At 35.2% G+C, this 20,427-nt stretch overlaps 2 protein-coding genes across 2 annotated transcripts in view; one reads left to right on the top strand and one right to left on the bottom strand.

Moving 5' to 3' along the window:
* PLCZ1 (phospholipase C zeta 1) overlaps window positions 1-14,044 on the bottom strand; it is a 43,749-nt gene extending 29,705 nt beyond the window's left edge. The window contains exons 1-3 of the mRNA XM_074319371.1: window positions 13,916-14,044; window positions 8,562-8,793; window positions 3,976-4,177 (exon numbers count right to left, since the gene is read on the bottom strand). Coding sequence (XP_074175472.1) covers window positions 3,976-4,177; window positions 8,562-8,793; window positions 13,916-14,026 — 545 coding nt within the window. The 5' untranslated portion in view covers window positions 14,027-14,044. The remainder of the gene's footprint in view (window positions 1-3,975; window positions 4,178-8,561; window positions 8,794-13,915) is intronic.
* A 1,891-nt stretch (window positions 14,045-15,935) lies between these two features.
* Window positions 15,936-16,835, top strand: CAPZA3 (capping actin protein of muscle Z-line subunit alpha 3). Its single transcript, XM_019714626.2, has one exon. The coding sequence runs from the start codon at window positions 15,936-15,938 to the stop codon at window positions 16,833-16,835; it is 900 nt and encodes a 299-aa protein (XP_019570185.1).
* The last annotated feature ends 3,592 nt before the right edge of the window (window positions 16,836-20,427 follow it).

The raw sequence follows: 20,427 nt of genomic DNA, 5'->3' as shown, positions 1-20,427 counted from the left end.
AAGTGGCAGGCAGGTAGAAATGATCTCCTAAACACAATCTTGGAAGAGAGAGAACTGAATAAAAAAAGGCTAACTTGAAACACTGGGATCTTAGAATTGATACTCATGTACCAGGAGAAGGTCAAAGAAGCCCCTGCTATACATGAAGACATTTTTTTCCCCATAGAAAACCAAATTAATACTTGTTTACCAAGAATATTGAATTAACCCTCTGTCTCTAGGCCAACACTTCTCAGTCAGGACAATTTTGCCTTTTAGGAGACATGTGGCAACGTCTGGAGACATTTTTCGTTGCTATAACTGGGAATGGTGTGGAGGTTTACAATTGGCATCTAGTAGGCAGAGGCCAGGAATGCTGCTAAACATTCTACCATGCACAGGACCAGCCCCTCACAACAAAGAATTATCTGACCTAAAATGTGAAGAATTTGTGAAACCCTTACCTGAGCCATAACAATTCGAAGAAGGGAGTGCGGTCCCAGCACCAAATCTTGATATAGAATCAGTAATTCTTCAAACAGAAATACAGAGTACCAAATAGACCATATGAGAAAATAGACTTTTGAGATCTAGTACTTCTTTGGGGAGCATATTTAGTCAATTTTCTAGATAGATAACTCAAGCAGTATTTAGGTCAGAGTGTAACTGAGAAAAGATAAAGCACTGATGATCTGAAGTCAAAGTGCTGAATTTAGGAATAAAGGGAGCTTGTGTTCCCTTGGGAATAATATATATGAAAGATGAAAGGAAACTGAGAAGGTAGGGCATTAAAAGGAAAGGGAATTGATAAAATTCATGTGTCTTGAAGGTTTCATCAAAACAATACAAAATATAAAATTAAATGACTAATAAACTCTTTGAGGTTTTTTTGAGGGGGTTGTTTGTTTTCTAAATGCACACTATTTGATTCAGGCATGCAGAGATGCACTATAATATAAAATTTCAGAGCTTTCTACTCCACTTGTCCTTGTGTTGGAGGAATGGGCCTAGAACTGTCTTCTAGGGAAATCTTGTTTGATCTATTGATATTTGCACGGGCAAATAAGGCGGCAAACCAATTTTAGGTACAAGTCCAAAATTGGGCTATGTTTGTAGAAATCAAACTGAATGTATTTCTCAGCTTGAGGATTTATTTATGTATTTAGATTTTAAGTTGTTGAAGAAGCAATTATCTGTTAGTAAAGTTTGTTAGTTGCCCTGAAAGAATGTTTGCTTTACTCTCCTTTTAGTGAAACTGTCTTGCCCTTTTTATCACACAGAATATCAGTTCTCTGAGGTGCTAACAGAGAATCATCTTGAATTCTCTGCTAGGAAAACAAAACTACCAAAAAATCAACTGTGAAATAAAACTCATCATAAAGGACAACCTAAATAATACTGATTCTTGCTACTTCTCTAGGTAGTTTTTATTTGATCCTTAGATCCAAACCAACCTTTACGAAACTGCTTGTTTTGACTACATGATGTGGTCCCCAGCAAAAACGATTTGAATGAATTGCTCTGTGTCATGCCAACCCCGTTTACTCAGAGGTATGTAAGGAAAAGTTGTGTCTTCTCCAGTGGTATTATTGAGGTCACTTTCTACTATTTCACACCGAGTCCCCTTTTGGGGAATGAATAATGGAAATTTCTCTCACTCAGTAAAGAAATGCTCCACTTAAATGTCTCAGGGATTTTATATGGATTAAAACATTTAATGCTATAGGACAGTTAATATTAGTTTTCCTCTTTTAAAGGTGAGGAAATTGAAACACACAGAGGTCATATTTGTCACATAATTAACAAATGAGGGGAAGGAAAAAAGATCAGCACCAGAAATTTAAATATTAATAGGTAAACATTACCTCTCATAAGTAGAGAAATTTTGAAAGACTTGTATTCTGAGAGCATATCTTCCACAAGTGGGTAAAGAAATAGCAGAAGATATACAATTAAATTTAAATTCAAATGTTCAGTTGTATGGAACATTTTCTTGGAATTCAAAAGTAATTACCTGTATTTCTAAATCAACCTGGTTAAAATTTATATTTTCTCTTTTTTTAAAAATTAAAATAATAAAGTATGAACAGAAATGTCTATAATGAAAGTATAGCTCTGAATTATGCTATTCTTACAAAATTCTAAGGGGATACATTTCTGAGTTTGTGGAGCTACGTATTTATTTTCAAATCACCTGCTAAGTCTTATTCACTCTGCCTCCTTAAAATATTTCAAATTCAACTACTTATATCAACTGCAGCCTCATGAATTCACCATCTAAATAACCATCATCACCTGGACTGCTATAATATCTTCCCAAATCATCATCTACCTCCACTCTTGCACCATCAGTCTTTCCTTCACAGTAAAAAGTAAATCAAAGTATGACATTATCCTAAGGAAAACCCCTCCCATGGCCTCCCAATGTAACTGGAACAGAATCCATTCTCCTTACCATGCTCTCTAAGACCTTCCTATATTGACTCTTTCTACCTCCTCAAACTCACCTCCCTTCATTCTGCATTTGCTTGTTTCGAGCCACACTTGCTGTTTTACATTCGAATATGCCAATCCCTTATTACTATTATACTTCTACTTAGCATGGCCTTCCTACCAGATTTTTCTGAGACTTCCTCTTTATTGTCACTTAGACTACAACCATGTCACCTCTTAGAACACTTTCCTGACCCTTTAACCCACGTAACACCCTCCAACCCACAGTTACTTTCTATCATGTTACCCTAGTACATCTTCTCTATATGACTGACTCATCAGTCCCTGAAAACATCAATTTGTTTACCCGCTTATTCCTATGAACAGATGACGGTGGCAGCTTTGAAAATCTTCCTCACTACTGTATCCTCAGCTCACTGGCTAAACTGAAACCTGGTGTTAACAATATACAAGGTGTGATCAAAAAATACGGTGAATATTTAAATGTTTTTTTCCAAAATGTATTACAGTAAAAGACACATTGCATTAACCCCTCTCAAAATGCCCCCCCCTCACTTCAAACACACTTATCCCATCATTCTTGCCACTTACTGAAGCAGATCTGGAAGTCCTCTTTCGTGAGTGTCTTTAGTTGCACTGTCGTGGCTGCCTAAAATTCCGGAATCGATTCAAAACGTTTACCTTTCATAGTCATTTTGACTTTGGGGAAGAGCCAGAAGTCGCACAGAGCCAGATCCGGTGAATAAAGTGGATGAGGACACATCCTAATGCTTTTATTTGACATAAATTGCTGTACTAGAGGGATATGTGACATGGAGTATTGTCACAATAGAGGATGAAGTAAAGACTCATGAAAAAGGATTTCCAGAACTGCTTCAGAAAGTGGCAAGAACGATGGGATAAGTGTGTTCAAAGTGAGGGGGAGTATTTTGAGGAGGATTAATGGCAATGTGTCTTATACTATAATACATTTTTTTATTTCAACTTTCACTGTATCTTTTGATCACACCTCGTAATACACTGTAGAATGCAAAATTAGAGGTACAGCATAGATTGCTTTTAATCTATGTAAATCATTTGACATATAAATCTATATTATTATCTATAAATGCCAAATTATATCATTTACTCTAATTATATGTTGGCTTTATTCATAGTATTGTGTCCTGACGTCTGAGAATTACTTTTAATCATATTTTTTAAAATTTAGGATGTTCTGATTAGCTAAATATTCTAAGTCTACTTCATATATTTCCTATAAAAAGTATTAAAATTATTCCGGAAACTTCCGAGGGCCAATAATCAGGGAGAAGAGTTCAGTAGGCAGAATTAGAAAGTATATGATACTAATACACAGAATAAATTACATAGCCACCTAAAGGTTGAATCTCTAAAATTTTCACAAATCAAAATTTTTCTTTCCTATGCGTTTGCCTCACACATAGCCTGCTTTTACTGTGAAGTATTACCTATGAAGGTAGATACCACCAGGAAATTCCAAGTGTTTTAAAATATAATGAATTTTAAAATCAAAATAAATACCTTATATATCCCCAGATGTCACTTCGTCCCACTAATTGGTCAGCTATCAAGTATGTATTATGTGAACTTGAAATAAAATAATCATTTAATGGATGAGTCATATCTTGATAAACTTTTTCATACTCATTATTAAACAGTTGACAGTCAGATGAACACAGGTATCTTGTAAAACCTTCTATTGACATCTGGCGTGCTTCCTTAACTATAAAGAATAATGAACAGGGTGCAGAAATATCATTAGCTGTGTAAAAATTATATCTTACTTTAAAACGTATTCAGCAGTAGAGCATGTTTCTAAAATATTCATTTACAATTAATATTAATACTATTGCTAATTTGTCTTTGAAAACAATTTTTTTCTAACCAATAGTCTGAATTATTTTTTATCAACATTCAAGTAGAGAATATATTTTTTAATTATCTGTGATTTATTTTAATGTTTTAAGAATACATACAAGTATATATGTCATAGATCAATGAATTTCCACAAGCTAAACATCTAGGTAACCAGGACTCAGGTCAAAGAACAGAACATTACAGCACTTCAGAAGCCTACCTCCTACTAATTTTCTGTATCCCCCGCCCCACACATACCCAAGTGTATTCAATGGTCTGCCTTCTAACAACATAGATTCGTTTTCTCTGGGGTTTGCACTTTATAGGAATGAACTTGTGCAGTATGCGTTTTTGTGACTGGTTCATTTTGTTCAACATTATTTCTAAGATTTATTCTTGCAGTTGCATATAGTTAGACATTGTTCATTCCCATGTTGTATAATATCCCATTGAGTGAGTGTACCATAATTTATTTATGGATTCTATTCTTGAATAGCATTTAGATAATTTCCAGTTTGGGGTGATTACAAAGAGTGCCGCTATAAACAATCAGTACTTGGTACAAATATGTACACATTTCTGTTGGGAGCATGCCTACAAATGGAATTGCTGGGTCATTTGCGTATTATCATCTTTAGTAAGTAGCTTTGAACTTTACACACAGTATAACTTTACACACAGTATAATATATACCAAAATTATCTATTTAAAAAGAATACTGGCTCTGGAATTAGACATCTTGGGTTAAATCCATATACTGTTATATGCTGAGCATGTCAGTTAATCTCTCTCTCTGTTTGAAATGGTGATAATAATAGCACCTATCCTATATATTAGCTCTATGTTAGTTGCTGCTTTTGTTTTTTGTTTTTTGATAATTCAGTTTGTCTCAAAATGAGACAAACTGGTATGAGTATTCACTTTAGAGAGTGACCCTTGACAAATAATTTTATTTCTGGGAATTTATACTATGGAAATAAAGATTCAAATAAAGATTAATGTGCAAGAATGCTCACACTAGCATTATTTATAAAAACTAAATAACAGGAAGATACAAATTAAAGCTCAAAATATGACACAATACTAAGCCGCCATTAAAAATAATGTATAAGAAAAATAGTGACATAAGTAAATGTTGATGAAATCATAACTAGAATAGCCAGGAATCGAAAGTGCTTTTTTTTTTGGTTTAAAAAAATTGAAAGCTAGAAGAAACCACATAAAATGTTCATAGACATGCAAACTCTATTTCAAAGCCTTGAAAATTTAAGAATATGGGAGAGTGTAGGGCAAATGCATCATATATTGTAATAGTAATGGTGTGCATAAATGTATTATTTTTCCCAGTGTAATTAGCAGTGATTGACTTATAGCTCTATTGAACTACTGAATAATTAAGTGAATGCCCTTCACTTAATTATTAGAAATCAAATAGAAATGAAACAGAAAACAAACTCATCTTATGACCTTAAAAACTACTAGATTGAGATGAGAGCTAATCTCATGGATTTTTTAAACCCTCATTTGGTACATGTCACATACCAATGTGAAATGAGATTGAGGAACTTGGCAACATTTGGGACTGTAAAATCATAATTCAAGTTGGCCTTAATAAGTCTCTAAAGTGATCAATAAGCATGTAAATAAAATGCAAGGACTTGGCTGTGTACAAAAGGGTCTAAGGCAGAGGAAGGCTCAGAAAATGAAATGGATGAACAGTGTAATATTGTAATTAAAATGCAAACACAATTCTGAGATGTCACTACCACCATCCCATTATCCCTGTGCATCTTTTACCACCAGCAGGTAACAGTGCCTAAGTAAACTTTTTTTGTTTAATAGTCACTAGATCAGTACTACTGACAATACTTGGTGACCTGGCCATTTCCAGTCATCAGTGATATAAAGAGCTTGAGCCAGAACACAACTCAATTCACTACTTTCTCAAAGAAAGTCTTTGTATTAAAAGAAGAAAAAGAAAAAGGATGAGGAGGAGGGGGAGGAAGAAAAGGGGGAGGAGGAGGAAGAGGAAGAGAAGAAGAAGAAGGAAGAAGAGGAGGAGGAGGAGGAGGAGGAGGAGGAGGAGGAGGAGTCAGCTGAACTCATCAGGTGTGCTTAGCTGATGTAGTTGTTTTACATTTTGACACAAGCTATTTTGTTGCAAACCTGCAAGAGTGTTTGTTTTGTTTTGTTTTGTTTCCTGCAAGAGTTTTAATAGTGATCCGACCAAACTCTTGCTGGCACCGCATTTAACCTTACGACTACAATGCTGAAAACCCTTCCAAGTCTTTAGGTAGGACTGAGTCACAAAGCCAAAATCTTAATTATGGCCTAAAAGACAAACATGGTTTAATCCCTGCCCATCTTTCCCAACTCATCTCACCCTCATTCTCCAAGTTCCAAACACACTGTCCTTTTGTTCCTTGGATTCTCCAACTCAGGTCCAATATTTTTCTTCCCTCAACCTCAGACACTTCTCCCATTTTGTCACATGACTAGTTATTTCTCATCATTTAGGTCTCAGCTCAAATGTCATATCCACATAAAGGACTTTCCAAAACACCCAAACTGAACTGGACTTCCTGGGTTGTTTAGTCTCTATCACTTTCTCTGTTTTATTCTTTTCATTGTACATAGCACTCTGAAATTGTCCTGTTACATGTCTAATTATCTAGTGTCAACATTCTTCCAACCCCCATCAGGAATATAAGACCTAGTTTGCCTTGTTTCCTCTGCATTTCCAGCCCCTAAAAACATACATGGGTTGCCACAAATAAATATTTGAATAAATTATGAATGTATGACTCAATAAAGGAATAAGTTTGGTTTTGTTAAAACCCCTATTATCATATATTAAACACTGGTAACCCTAAACCAACTTCCAAAGTCAAAACTTGGACTTTCATACCTACCTTGTTAAATAAATATTTTGAGCTCTTCTATTAATTTCTGTAGGACTAAACACCATGCTTTAACAGTGCTAATTATGCAACTATATGAATATTTTATTACATTATGCCTTCATCGTTTTATTTAAAGATGAGCATAAATAAAAAATATTGAAGTTTTATACCCACTAAAACATGAGACAAAAATAAAAAATTATATGACAGATTATTAGCCTAAGTGGTCACGTAATTTAAAACAGATGACTGTATTCAAAAATGAAGAAAAAGCAAAATTTTTAAATATTTATAAAATGTTGTAGTCAGTTATGTATATAGACAGTGGAAGAATTAGAATTAGTGATTTTGTAATAAAAGGTGTGACAAAAAAATATGGTGAATGTTTAAATAAAAGAAATTTAATACAGTAAAAGACACATTGCTATTAATCCCCTCTCGCTTCAAGCATACTTATCCCATAGTTCTTGCCACTTTCTGAAACAGTTCTGGAAGTCCTCTTTCATGAGGGTCTACTTCATCCTCCATCATTACAATGCTCCATGTCACACATCACTTCTGGTACAGCAATTTCCGTCAAACAAAAACATTACAGTGTGTCCTTGCCCACCTTATTCACCAGATCTGGCACCATGAGACTTCTGGCTCTTCCCCAAAATCAAAATGACCATGAAAGGTAAACGTTTTGAATTGATTCAGGAATTCTAGGCAGCCACGACAGTGCAACTAAAGACACTCACAAAGAGGACTCCAGAACTGCTTTAGAAAGTGGCAAGAACGATGGGACAAGTGTTCAAAGCAAGGGGGAGTACCTTGAGGGGTATTAGTGGCAATGTGTCTTTTACTGTAATGTGTTGTTGTTTTTATTTAAACATGCACCATAGTTTTCAATCACACCTCATATTTTTCTTTGCTAGAACTGTTTTAATTTAGGTAATTTAATATTCATATATATTTTCAATAACACAATGTATAAAAATGGAAGACTGCCTGTAACTGGGCTTTTATCTTACAGATGAATATAAAGACACTTTCTTCCATTACAGTAGTTTAACAGAATCCTCATCCTGCTTTCCACATCAAAGCTATCTCTAAACACTTGAGAGATATGAAAACAGTTAAAAGAAAACAGGCGGACAATGAAATAGAAAAGAATGCTGTGGTTACACAATGTAGCTTTCTAAAAGGTAAATATATATTCTATATAATTCAAAAACAAAACTTCCAATATTTTATATTACCCAGAAAAAATCTGGCCCATCCAAAAATTTGTATTTGATAATTGTAATTCATAAAAAAAATACTTTTCACATAAATATTTGATAAAACTTTGAAATGCAAGCATACCTTCTTCAATAGGCTCATATTTTTGAATGATCTCAGAAGCAATATTTTTATTCATGCTACATATATACTGTTCTTGTTCCAAAAAGTCCACCAGATTTTGTTCGAAAAGAAATTTCCGGTTTTCAGAATATGTGTTGAAAATCTCAATAATTTCTTCTCTGTGTGCAATAATCCGGTAAATTGATCTAAATTCTTCTATGGTGATTCTTCCTTGCTTCAGCCTGTCATTATCCTACTAAAAAAAAAAGAAAAGAAAAAAAAACTGGTGGGCCAACAAGACTGGTGAATATAACAAATACACAAAATGAATAGAGTATTTGTATAATATATATAGCAACTTACATTTAAAAGATGAACCTTACGTGGGATTTTTATCTCAGATAAAATATGTAGAACTGCATGAAATGACGCCAAAGTTGGGAAAAGTTTAATAGATCATCAACACTTAAAACCCAGTGGCCATCATGGATGGCCCTAGAGAATATTATGCTAAGTGAAATACGTCAGACAAAGACAAATACCATATAATTTCACTTAAATGTGGAATCTATAAGTAAGTAAGTAAATAAATAAATAATAGATAAATAAATGAACAAAACAGAAACAAACTCATAGATACAGAGAACAAACTCATCGTTGCCAGATGGGAGGGGTTAGAGGAGGTAGGTAAAAAGGGTGAAGGAATTACAAAATAGTCATAGGGATGTAAAGTACAGCTTAGGGAATATAATAATATTGTAATAACTATGTACGGTGCTCTATGGGTACTAGATTTATTGGGGTGAATCACCTCATAAATAATATAAATTTCTAACCATTAATGCTGCACACCTAAAACTAATATAATATTGAATGTCAACTATAATTTTTAAAATTGTTAAAAATAAAAAAGGGGTCATAGTGGGAGTGAATAAGGTATAGGAGACAATGAGTATTCTAGATTGTCTTTCAATTACGCATTTTCTTTTTCTATTTCACTCTATTTCAATGACTTTTTAAAATCATTCCAGACAGTAGGTATTCCTATGCCAACAAGATGCAGCCTGCACCATAAATGTGAGAGTAAATCAGAGATACACAAAGTCACTGTAAACTACAGAAGCTGTAGTAGTTATGTAATACCTAGAGGAAGTGGAATCTGCATAATCACCAAAGGGTTTGGGGCAGTGACAAACAAGGTAGGTTCCAATAAGAAAGAGTGGATTTACCTGGCTGTTCTGGAAAATTCATGTTTGAACTTGATGAGATAAGAGACAAGAAATTAGGCTGGGTCCAGTTATTAAAAGCCACAAAACCATTGTGAGGTTCTGAGTAAGAAAATGACTTGTAAAAGCAGAAGTTGAGTGTTGTAAGTTGTGCCTTCCAAATTGGAAGAGAAGGAGAACTGCTAAGGGAACAGAGAGGATATAATCCAAGTGGGAGGTGGTAAGTAGAAACTAAACAACAGGTGCCAGTGAAATTATGAAGGGAAAAGTCAGAAGGATTCAACACATTAAACCTTTAAACACATAAGGGAGAGAAGTCAGAAATCTCTGGAGTTGAGGGAGTTATGTAACTAGTAGAATTATAGCATCACGGTACAAATAAAATACAAAACTGAGACATTGGAGGTACACCTTAGAAGGACACTTAATGTCAAAAGAGGCTATTTATTTATTTATATTTTAACTTTCTCATTACATTGTAAACAGCTTGAGTATGCGGGGCATGTGTTAAAGGGCCATTGTGTTGTGGTGCTGAGTTGACAGTTTGTAGACAGAATGAAGATTTGTAGCTCCAAAGTATGTGGGACTTTGGAAATATAAACTCTCTGAGTTTCATATTCTTCATCTGCAAAATGGGGATAGATAACACTACCTGTGTCATCAGGTTGCTACGGGGATGGAAGATGTACAAGAGATGGTTCTACATTTCAATGTATTGTTACGTAAGTTGTATCTATGTCTGCTTCGCTCACATCATCCAGCCTAGTGTCTCATCTTTTGACAGTTTTGCCTATCAAGTGAACACCTAGGGTACAGTATGGGACAAACATGCAGGAGAACATTTCTTCCTTTCGTTAGGAAAAGTTCAGTGGTGATCACCAGAGAGTCTGACATGAGGAATTCAAGAAGCAGTCTGAGCTGGGAATCAAATATAAAGTATTACAGAGAAGTTTCATTTTAAACATTAAACTTGAAGTATTCTGGGTCATCCAAGCAGAGACAGCCAATAGGAAATTGGTTGGGACAGGAAAGGGGGATTGGTGTGTTATAGGAGAAAACGAGACAAGGATTTTGGAGTCACACATACCCAGACATGAGTGTCCACAGCTATATAAAATATGAACAGATTACATTAATATTTTTATCCTCAATATCCGAAAAAAGGGTACGAAGAAAGGCTAATAATAACTTCCTTGGATAATTGTTAAGATAATGTGTGCAAAAACCTAATATGGTAACTAGAATATGGTAGATGTTGAACAAATGGTATTGTGGGCCAAAAAAAGGGAATTCTATGGAAAATAACCCACAGGGTGATTCAATCACAAATTCCTAACTGGGCAGTTCATGGTGGGTAGTCATGACCCAGGCTTATAATTTCTTTAGTGAAAGGTTTTAAGCCAGCCCTGTCCATTTTTATTGTGCATCTAAATTAACACACCTTTGAAAGTCCAGACTTTTTTACGTCAATAATATTCAACCAACAATTGAGAGTGTAATCGAAGACTAGCTATGTGTTTTCAAATGACACATATTTTCTATAATGCTACAAGTTAAAGATAATTATGAAAGCAATGAAGATTCTTTTAATAAAGGGATTTTAAAAGATTAGAATGTTATTAGAATCATAGTGTTATATCTTCCTTACTCAAATTTTATAATAAAAATTATTTGTGAGGATATAAATTCATGTCAGAATTTATATCAGCTTCTTAGGAAATCAATAAATGTAATGCAATTTTCTACATATATTTTTTAACATCATGATGGATGTACCTTCAACTAATTTCCTGAGTGCCTACCTTTTGTCAAACCTGGCAGTAGGTACATTCACAAATAATATCTTAATTAATATTCAGAACACTCCTGCAAGATAACTATATTAGTATCCCCATTCTGCAGATTAAAACATTTGCTCAGAGATATTGCTGACTTGCCAAGTACCACACAGCTAGGACCTAATAGAGTGAAGAATCTAGTGCCCACTGAGCTTGCCAATAAAAACAACCCTGAGACATTGGAAGATTTTGGTCATCAAAATAAGATTCATTATAATTCATTTTATCTACTCTGGCTAAAAGGCATACCCATAAAGTGAGGAAAGATTACCAACAAAAGTTGAAGCAAAAGCATGGGATATTTGAGTCTTCAGCTTTCCAGAAAATTCAGTTAGCCAATACACCTACCTTAAGCATTCTATTTAATCAACATTTTAATAAATACATGGCAGTTTAGCTTAAGGCTACAAAGTATTTATCAGAGGGCCCAGGGGGATTATTTTAATAGATAAGGATGGTTTGTTATGGCCATCAAACTTGTTTAAATGTAATTTATGCTTCTAAAGTATTTGAGGTCATGTTTAAAAGGTTTTTGAAGTATTTAAAGCAACCTCTGCCTCTCTAATTTTTATAATTAATGTTGTTTTCATAGCCACTCCAAAAAGGTTTTTCTAAACACAATAGACCTCCAACCTTGCCATGTCTGAATAATCATCAATTTCAATTAATGAGCTATTTCTTTACTTGTTATAACTGTTGAGCATTCTACATAATGCTTTTAAATATAGCATGCATTTCACTCAAGTGCATTGCAGATAATTCAAAGCAACCTGATGATCACTGAATAAGAGTTACAGTCTTTCACATTTGATAGAGATATAACTACTACCTATATATTTTGTTGAATGTGAATTTTATTAAAACAGAAAGCAAATAGCTGTTTCTCCCTTTGGGCGATACGCCTGGGGGGAAATTCTACGTGCAAAGGTCTTTCACAAAACTTTGTGTTCTTCGGATGTGGTATTAGACATGAATTGATTAAAATTCTGATAGCTTATTGCAGCAAGATGTACTTGGATTCATAAAAACAACTCTGACACTTTGTCTTTTACTGTGGTCTCCTAAGAAATTCAGCTTTTCTCTTTTGAACTTCCTCTTTGTGGTTTAAGGTGAGGGTGGAGGGTGGGGGGGCTATATCTTATCCAGAGAAGTGCTTGTTGAGAGGTAGTTCTCCATTGTTGTCCATTGTGTTTCTGCACTTTCCCCAAGCAGAGACACCAATATCCTTTCTTCAGGCCTAGCTTTTCAAGGATGTTTGCATAATGAAGAGATTATTTATTTATTCCCTGGGAATAAGCAGGTTTGTTTACTGTCCATGATAATAATGATAATGACACCTTCCTAGGTAAAGGTCAGACAGGCTTAGTGCCCATAATAAAAGATCTAAGTTTCTTAAACTTTAGATTCTTCTCTGGTAACGCAACCTATGGTAATGCACGTGGAATCTGGCCCTCCTCACATCACACTTTGGGAACTGGGGCTGAAAGCAATGGCACCAAATTGCTGATACTCTGGCAATTGCTATTTTTGTAAGTCACAAGCTATCTTTTTTCTATGAACTGGAAGCCTGCCTCTGCCAGCAAATATGAAACCACAGCAGGCTAGCTGGTGAGCTTGCACGTAAGGTAACACGAGTTTCCCGGTTTGTTTCAGTGGTAACAATTACAACATAGATTGTATTATCTGCTGCTCCCAAAAAACAAAATCAAAATCAGGATTTCTATCTTCCTAACTACCTGAATTGGCCAGTCTAATAGTCTTGCCTGATTGGCTGAGAAATTTGCAATATTCCTAGTGTAAAACTCAGCTAAAGTAATATTCATGATCTTTCCCTTCAATCTCTAATGGTCCTCTGTGACAGAACGGAGCTAGGTTTCCTTTCTACGAGTTCTTTAAACAGAGAACTTTTGGCATGATTTTCTACTTTGAGGTTAGTAAAACACAGTTTTTCTCAAGATTATCCATTTCTTCTATAAATCACTAATATTCAATCTATCATTTCATCATGTATATGATTTTAATTTAATCGTATGACCAATCCTAATCTTATGTGAACATGCCTGTATACTCAGCAGATTGTTTTAAACTGATAACTTGGTATTGTTTCAAATTTTATCCACAACTCATTCTACCTTCTACCTAAATTCTCTCTGTCTTGATTATAAATATATTTAGCATAATTAATTGCTTTAATTCTTAAAAGACTAATATTTCACATGCATTTTCTGCAAAAAGCGTCCAAGTAGCTATCAACATTTCCCTATATTGGGTTAAGCCCTTCCTGGGGTGGGGTAGACAGATATCATCTCACCTTAAAAATATATTTCACATGAATATAATTGCATCGAATATTTAATTTTTCAAGTAAGTGAAAAGTTTTTTCTAGGTTAATTTTTCCACCTCTAAAGTCATCCCGAATCATCGACAAAAACCATGTACGAAGCACAAAAAATGAAGTTAAGGAAATTCTCCCAGAAAGTCATTAAGTACTTAAACTGCCTAAAGAAATATTTGCTCTATCTTCAGTTTATTTTTATTTTTAAAGAATAGTCTATCTTGTTCTTAAAGGACAAGATAATTCTATGTTAAATAATATTTGAACCAAAACTAAGTAGGTAGTATTCTGTAGTAAAGGTATGAAAAGGCATAACAATAAAAACTATGGGAAAAGAAAAATAAACATTTGTGAAATCAAGTTATCATTTGGGAAATACTGTCTATGTGGACTAGGGAGGCAGCTGGGCTTCAAGAAATCTTTGTCACTTGACCTTTTCAGTTCCCTTACCTGAAAAGTGGTCAAATTAATATTTAGGAAAAGTGAGGACATGAAATGAGTTCATAACACATCACTGAACACAGTTTCTGCTACTGAGTGTTCAATAAATAGTAACCATATCTGATATAATTATTACCACTTCATTACCCAAATATCCAGCTACATACACGCCCTAAAAAGCAACATTTTAGGATCCATCCAAAGGGGTTAAAAATGTCATGGTGAGTATATATTTGGTATGAAAGTGGAAAATAATCAAGCTTACTTCTTATATACAGATACACTGCACAAATTACTTCAACTGGAAAACTAAGTTTGAAAAGAACATGGCAGTCTATAAAATCATGAAAGGTATTGATAAAAACTGTTCAACAATCCATTCAATTTCAGATTGTTAGAACTAATGAGAAGCCCTTACTTTTAATGGCTATGACTTAATATGGAAAAACGCATGCTCATATAAGAAAAAGATACAGCAAGCTAGGGAAACAGCAAAGCTCAGGACAGAAATGGAAGGAATCTGTATTTAAATGAGACTTAATTTCAGGACTCTTCAAAAAGAATCAGATGAAAATTAAGGGGTTAAACCAAGAGAAAGAAGAGAAAGGAGAAAACTTCTGAATGGATATTTGTTCTCCATATTTTCATGACCTGTCGTTCCGTTTCTCCTCGCTCAGAAGTCTCTCCCCATTAGGTGCTGTCACGGGTTCCAAATGTAAAGCTCTGCCCTTTTGCAGGAAAGAAATTTCTTGATGCTCGTCGGCTGTAGTCACTGCCTTTTTCTAGAGAGAAAGCAGAGGATGCACAGTGGTTTGTTGTCTTTGCTCGTTGGAGTTAGTTCACACTTCATTCGCACAGAAACAGTAAACAAGACTCCACCCCTGCACTTCACTGCCCTTGAAATTTTCTGGCTTATTGCTTATGTTCTGACCATCTCCAAACCGACAGTGTTTATAGATGCTGCATCCCCTGCTGTCTGGCATTTTTCCATAAACTGCCATCAAATCTTATTTTATTTTTGCTGTTTTGTTTAAAGCCCTCAAACCTTTCAGCATAACGTGTTTCCAGTAGGTATAGGACAGCTATTCTGAAAGCCTGAGTATAAGTTAACACCACCATGGTCCCAGAAGGAGCAACGTGCTACAAAACATTCTCTAGAAATACTGGGCTGCTTCTCTAGATCCCTGACAACATATCATGTACATGGAGATACACTACTTTTGAAGAAGGCTGTTCAGGAGGCTAAGTTCTTAAAAATCTTCAAAATACGTATAACTAGTTGACTGGGCACCAGCTGTCAGGTGACTGTCATTTTCTTGTTTTTGATCCAAGCACCCATTGTGATATCATCAAAAGTTCCACACCTCATACAGAAAGGTTCTTTATGACTTCATCAGGAGACTCAGAGCTGGTCAGACAACCTGTTTTCATGGTTAGGCATAGTAATCTTAAGCTTAAATGTTTAACACCTTGATGGGAAAGGTGACTCATGGAATGTTTTCTCATCCTTTGAACACTCTTTATTTCAGAAGCTTTGCTTCTGCTGCAACCAAACATGGCACATAGTGTTCTGAGTAGGAAAGAGAAAGAAAGAATAATTCGCAGACTGTTAATACAGGCTCCTCCAGGGGAATTTGTAAATGCCTTTGATGATCTCTGTCTGCTTATCCGTGATGAAAAACTCATGCACCATCAAGGTGAGTGTGCAGGTCACCAACACTGCCAAAAGTATTCCGTACCGCTCTGCATTGATGGAAATCCAGTCCTCTTGTCTCACCACAATGTAATGGGTGACTTCCGATTCTTTGACTGTCAAAGCAAACTTTCTTTCAAATTTGACCTGCTTCAAAACCAGTTACAAGACATCCAAAGTCACGGTATCATTCGGAATGAGACAGAATACCTGAGAGCTGTTGTTCTGTGTGCCTTAAAACTGTATGTGAATGATCACTATCCATCTGGAAATTGCAACGTGCTGAGAAAAACTGTGAAAAATAAGGAGTTCTTGATAGCTTGCATTGAAGACCACAGCTATGAAACAGGAAATTTCTGGAATGGCCTCTGGAAATCTAAATGGATTTTCCAAATAAATCCATTTCTAACCCAAGTTACTGGAAGAATTTTTGTGCAAGCTCACTTCTTCAGGTGTGTCAACCTTCATATTGAAATTTCCAAGGACCTGAAAGAAAGCTTGGAAATAGTCAACCAAGCTCAACTGGCTCTAAGTTTTGCAAGGCTTGTGGAAGAGCAAGAAAATAAATTTCAAGCTGCAGTCTTAGAAGAATTACAGGAGTTATCGAATGAAGCCCTGAGAAAAATTCTACGAAGAGATCTTCCCGTGACCCGCACTCTTATTGACTGGCAGAGGATACTCTCTGACCTGAATCTGGTGATGTATCCTAAATTAGGATATGTCATCTATTCAAGAAGTGTATTATGCAACTGGATAATATAAGTGATTGATCCTGGTCAAATTGTCTTGACCTGATTTAGTCATGTTTCTGAGGGGGCGGGGGGTTTATTTTCCTAAAGTTGAGAAGCCACTAGAGAAACCTATAAAGCCAGAGACATTTATTAGAATCTAAAATAGATTTATAGAACATGGCACCCCAGAAGTATTATAGAGGTATCCAAAGTTAAGGTTCTGTGTGTTTGTGTGTGTGTTGTATATGTGTGTATATAGGGACGACTTTCTTTGGAACTAGAGAAAGTATGCAAATGAAAGTCACTCTGCAAATGATAATTCACATTATTCAATTCAGGCCTACACCAACCCCGAGAGGTTGGATTTCAATAAGTGACATTAGGGTTGGATGTTCCATGAAACAAACAGATATCAAAAATCTAGTTCAGATGAAGGACTATTATAAACTTGGATCTACTGCCAACTCCCTCACCCCACACCAAACACACACGCGCGCACACACACACACACACACACACACACACACACAGAATTTGGGATTACTTAAATACTTAAATCCCCAAACTTTTCTGATAATTAACATGTTCTTTGAAAAATCAACTGGAAAATCCTGACCTCACAAGTTTATATAGTTGAGCTCTTGGGATAACTATAAGCATTTACAAATGCTTACTTTATGCTAGACCCTGTGCTAAATGATTTGAAAACACTTTTTCATCATTAGGTTGGTACTGGTAGTGACCCAATTTTCATGAGAAGAATCTAAGATTTTGAGTTGTTTAATTCATCCAGGTACATAGCAAATGACAGGTTTGTCTGACTCTGGTATTTGCGCTCTTAACCCCTAGGGTATTACAGCTCTTTGTGGAGACCTGTTTCATTAAGACTTGTAAACTCTACTGTACAATGAGTTAGGCAAGCATTCTTCCAAAAGGAACTTCCCAAAGGAACTAGAACTGGCAGACTGTTATTTTGTAGCCAAAACAATTTCCTGTACAGTCACCCTGCCACTGTTCCCAGCACTGTTACTGACCACTTGTGTCTGTTCTCAAAGAATTCCAAATTTAAACCTCTCTAATAAGACTGCAGTAGAGTAGATAGGCCCCATTCCTTAATTCTGACTTATCCAAGATGCAAGGGATATTTTGGAGTCATGTTACTGAGAAAATGTCTAATTCTACTTAATAAACATTAGAGCAGAGAAGATCCTATCCAAGAATTTCTAAATCTCAAACCTCTCTTTCCCAAGTGGTAGTTCTTAGAGAATCTGAGCAGAATTATCTAGGTTGTGTCTTTAAAAATACTGTTTCTCAAAACCCATCCTTAGATTCTCATTTAGTATGTCAGGAAGTCTACATTTTAAACAAAGGGTCCTAGAATCCCACATTAAGAAATGTTACCCTTACCTTAAAGTAACATACCTCTTCTATTTACTTAATTAAAATCATTCCCTATAAAATCATTGCCCAATTAAGGTCATTTCCACTGCTTCACTGGATTCACCGTGCACAAAGAATAGGCCTTCATCTGTCATGCTGAAAGTTAAGAACTTTCTAAAGAAAAGCAGCAAAAAAATTGCTCTCATTGCACTAAAACATACCCACCTGACAAATCCTTTAGCAAAAATTTGAATTAATAATATGGTTACATATGGAAGTGTTGATTTTCCAGATAATTCCTGAATATGACTCAATCGTTTATGGAACAATCACAGAGGCATTAAGCTCCCACTCTAACACAGGGTTTTAAAAACAATATTTATTGATTGCAACATCTATGTATAGTGACAGGTGGGTACTAGACTAATCAGGGAGACCACTGCATAAATTATACAAATGCCTAACCACTATGCTGTACACCTGAAACTAATAATATAAAATAATACTGAATGTCAATTGTAACTGAAAAAAATAATCTTAAAAACAAGAGTAATAATATTTATTGTCATTCCTGGACATAAAAGTCACATATATAAATCACAGAAAATGCTTAAAGTAGAAAGCATTTTGGCCTATTTCCTTCCATTCAATTTTATGGAATTGTCTACAATATTAAGAATACACAGCATATAAAAATTTATTAATATATCCTGTTTTTTAACATAACTTTCTATGTCATAAATATTGTCCCATGTCATTAAAACCCCTTGAGCACATAATTTTAATTATTTACATGATATTCATACTGTTCATGAGCCACAGCAAGACATTCATTTCTCTATTCATACGTAATTTAAATTTTGAGCATTTTATTACCGTTATTGATTAGGCTATGGTGAGTACCTCTGTGCATAAAGCTTTTCTACATTTTGGATTATTCCTTAAAAATGCATATTAAAAAGATATGAACATATTAATGCTCTTAATACATATTACAAATTGCTTTCCAGAAAGATTTAACAATTTATAATCCCATCAGTAGCAAAAGAGAATGACTAGCTCACCATAGTAATCTTGGCAATACTGAATATCAAATTTTTTATTTAATACCAAATTTATCAAAATAAATTTAAAAAGTATTTCACTAACTTATGCTACACTATACCAAAAGAATTTTCACGATGATGTTAGTTGGTAGTTATTTTCTTTATATTGAGGCTGGCATAGCCAGGAAAATCTATAGTTACTACTTCCTCTCTGTACCTTTCTCTCTCTCTCTCTCTCTCTCTCTCTCACACACACACACACACACACACACACACACACACCTACATTTAAACCTACACTATGACCACAGACCTATACACATGCCTAGGCACACACACATACACACAAAATGCTTCAGATCCTGAGGACTCAGTGTAGTGTTTTTTTAATATCCCAGTGACCTCTCCCTCCAGTACCATTCCCAACTAAATATAAGCTCCATCAGAATGAGGACCTTGTCTAGTCTAAGTATCTAGTCCATTACTGTCTGTCACATGATAGGTGCACAATAAATGAAACAAATAAATAAAAATATGAAGCATGGTTGGTTTAATTGGCCTTTGGGTTTTGTAAACCATCAATACCTGCTGAAACCGTGTGTTCTTCTGCAGATCCCCAAGGCTGATATTGTGACCCCCTCATGCTAAGGCAGTTGATTTAATTCTGAAGCTGGCATTGACTGCCTCTTGTTCTGATGAAAACCTTTGTTTTTCTCCCCCACTCCAAATGGAGAGAGATTTCTGCTCCAAGTTTGAGAAAATCAAGTTCTTCAAAAGCCACATATTTCTTTCAATTTTACATGATCCTCTGTCAAAGATTTTCTCCCCTTGCCCATAGGGAGATAATCCAGAGGACTAGTCAAATGACCACATCATGTTCTATTCAAGCAGAGGTGCAATAAGGAGCCTACATCCTTCAGCTTGCGCCTATGTCAAGGTGAGTCCCTGCTGTTTCCAGTACATGTCCTAGCCTCAGGCTTGCCTGGAGATTAAGGCAGGCTTCATCTTTCCTTCTTTGTGTGAGAACCTTCAGTACAGTGTACAAACCCCAGCTACTCACTTCTACCTATCATGCTGGTCTTGGATAACTAAATGGAGCTCCTGTTAGATGTTCTAGATATTTATGAAGCCCCCATAGTTGATTAGATTTTAATGAATCAATATGAAAAGTACTTTCAGGTCACTGCTACTCAGCCA

Source organism: Rhinolophus sinicus, linkage group LG02 (genome assembly GCF_036562045.2).
Source record: "Rhinolophus sinicus isolate RSC01 linkage group LG02, ASM3656204v1, whole genome shotgun sequence".
In the NCBI taxonomy this organism is placed as follows: domain Eukaryota; kingdom Metazoa; phylum Chordata; class Mammalia; order Chiroptera; family Rhinolophidae; genus Rhinolophus; species Rhinolophus sinicus.
Note: the sequence above shows the minus strand (reverse complement) of the source record. Positions and strands in the feature narration are given on the sequence as shown.

What these genes read in the sequence shown, in the direction of transcription:
- CAPZA3 (XM_019714626.2), top strand. Translation starts at nt 15,936, where the DNA reads ATGGCACATAGTGTTCTGAGTAGGAAAGAGAAAGAAAGAATAATTCGC.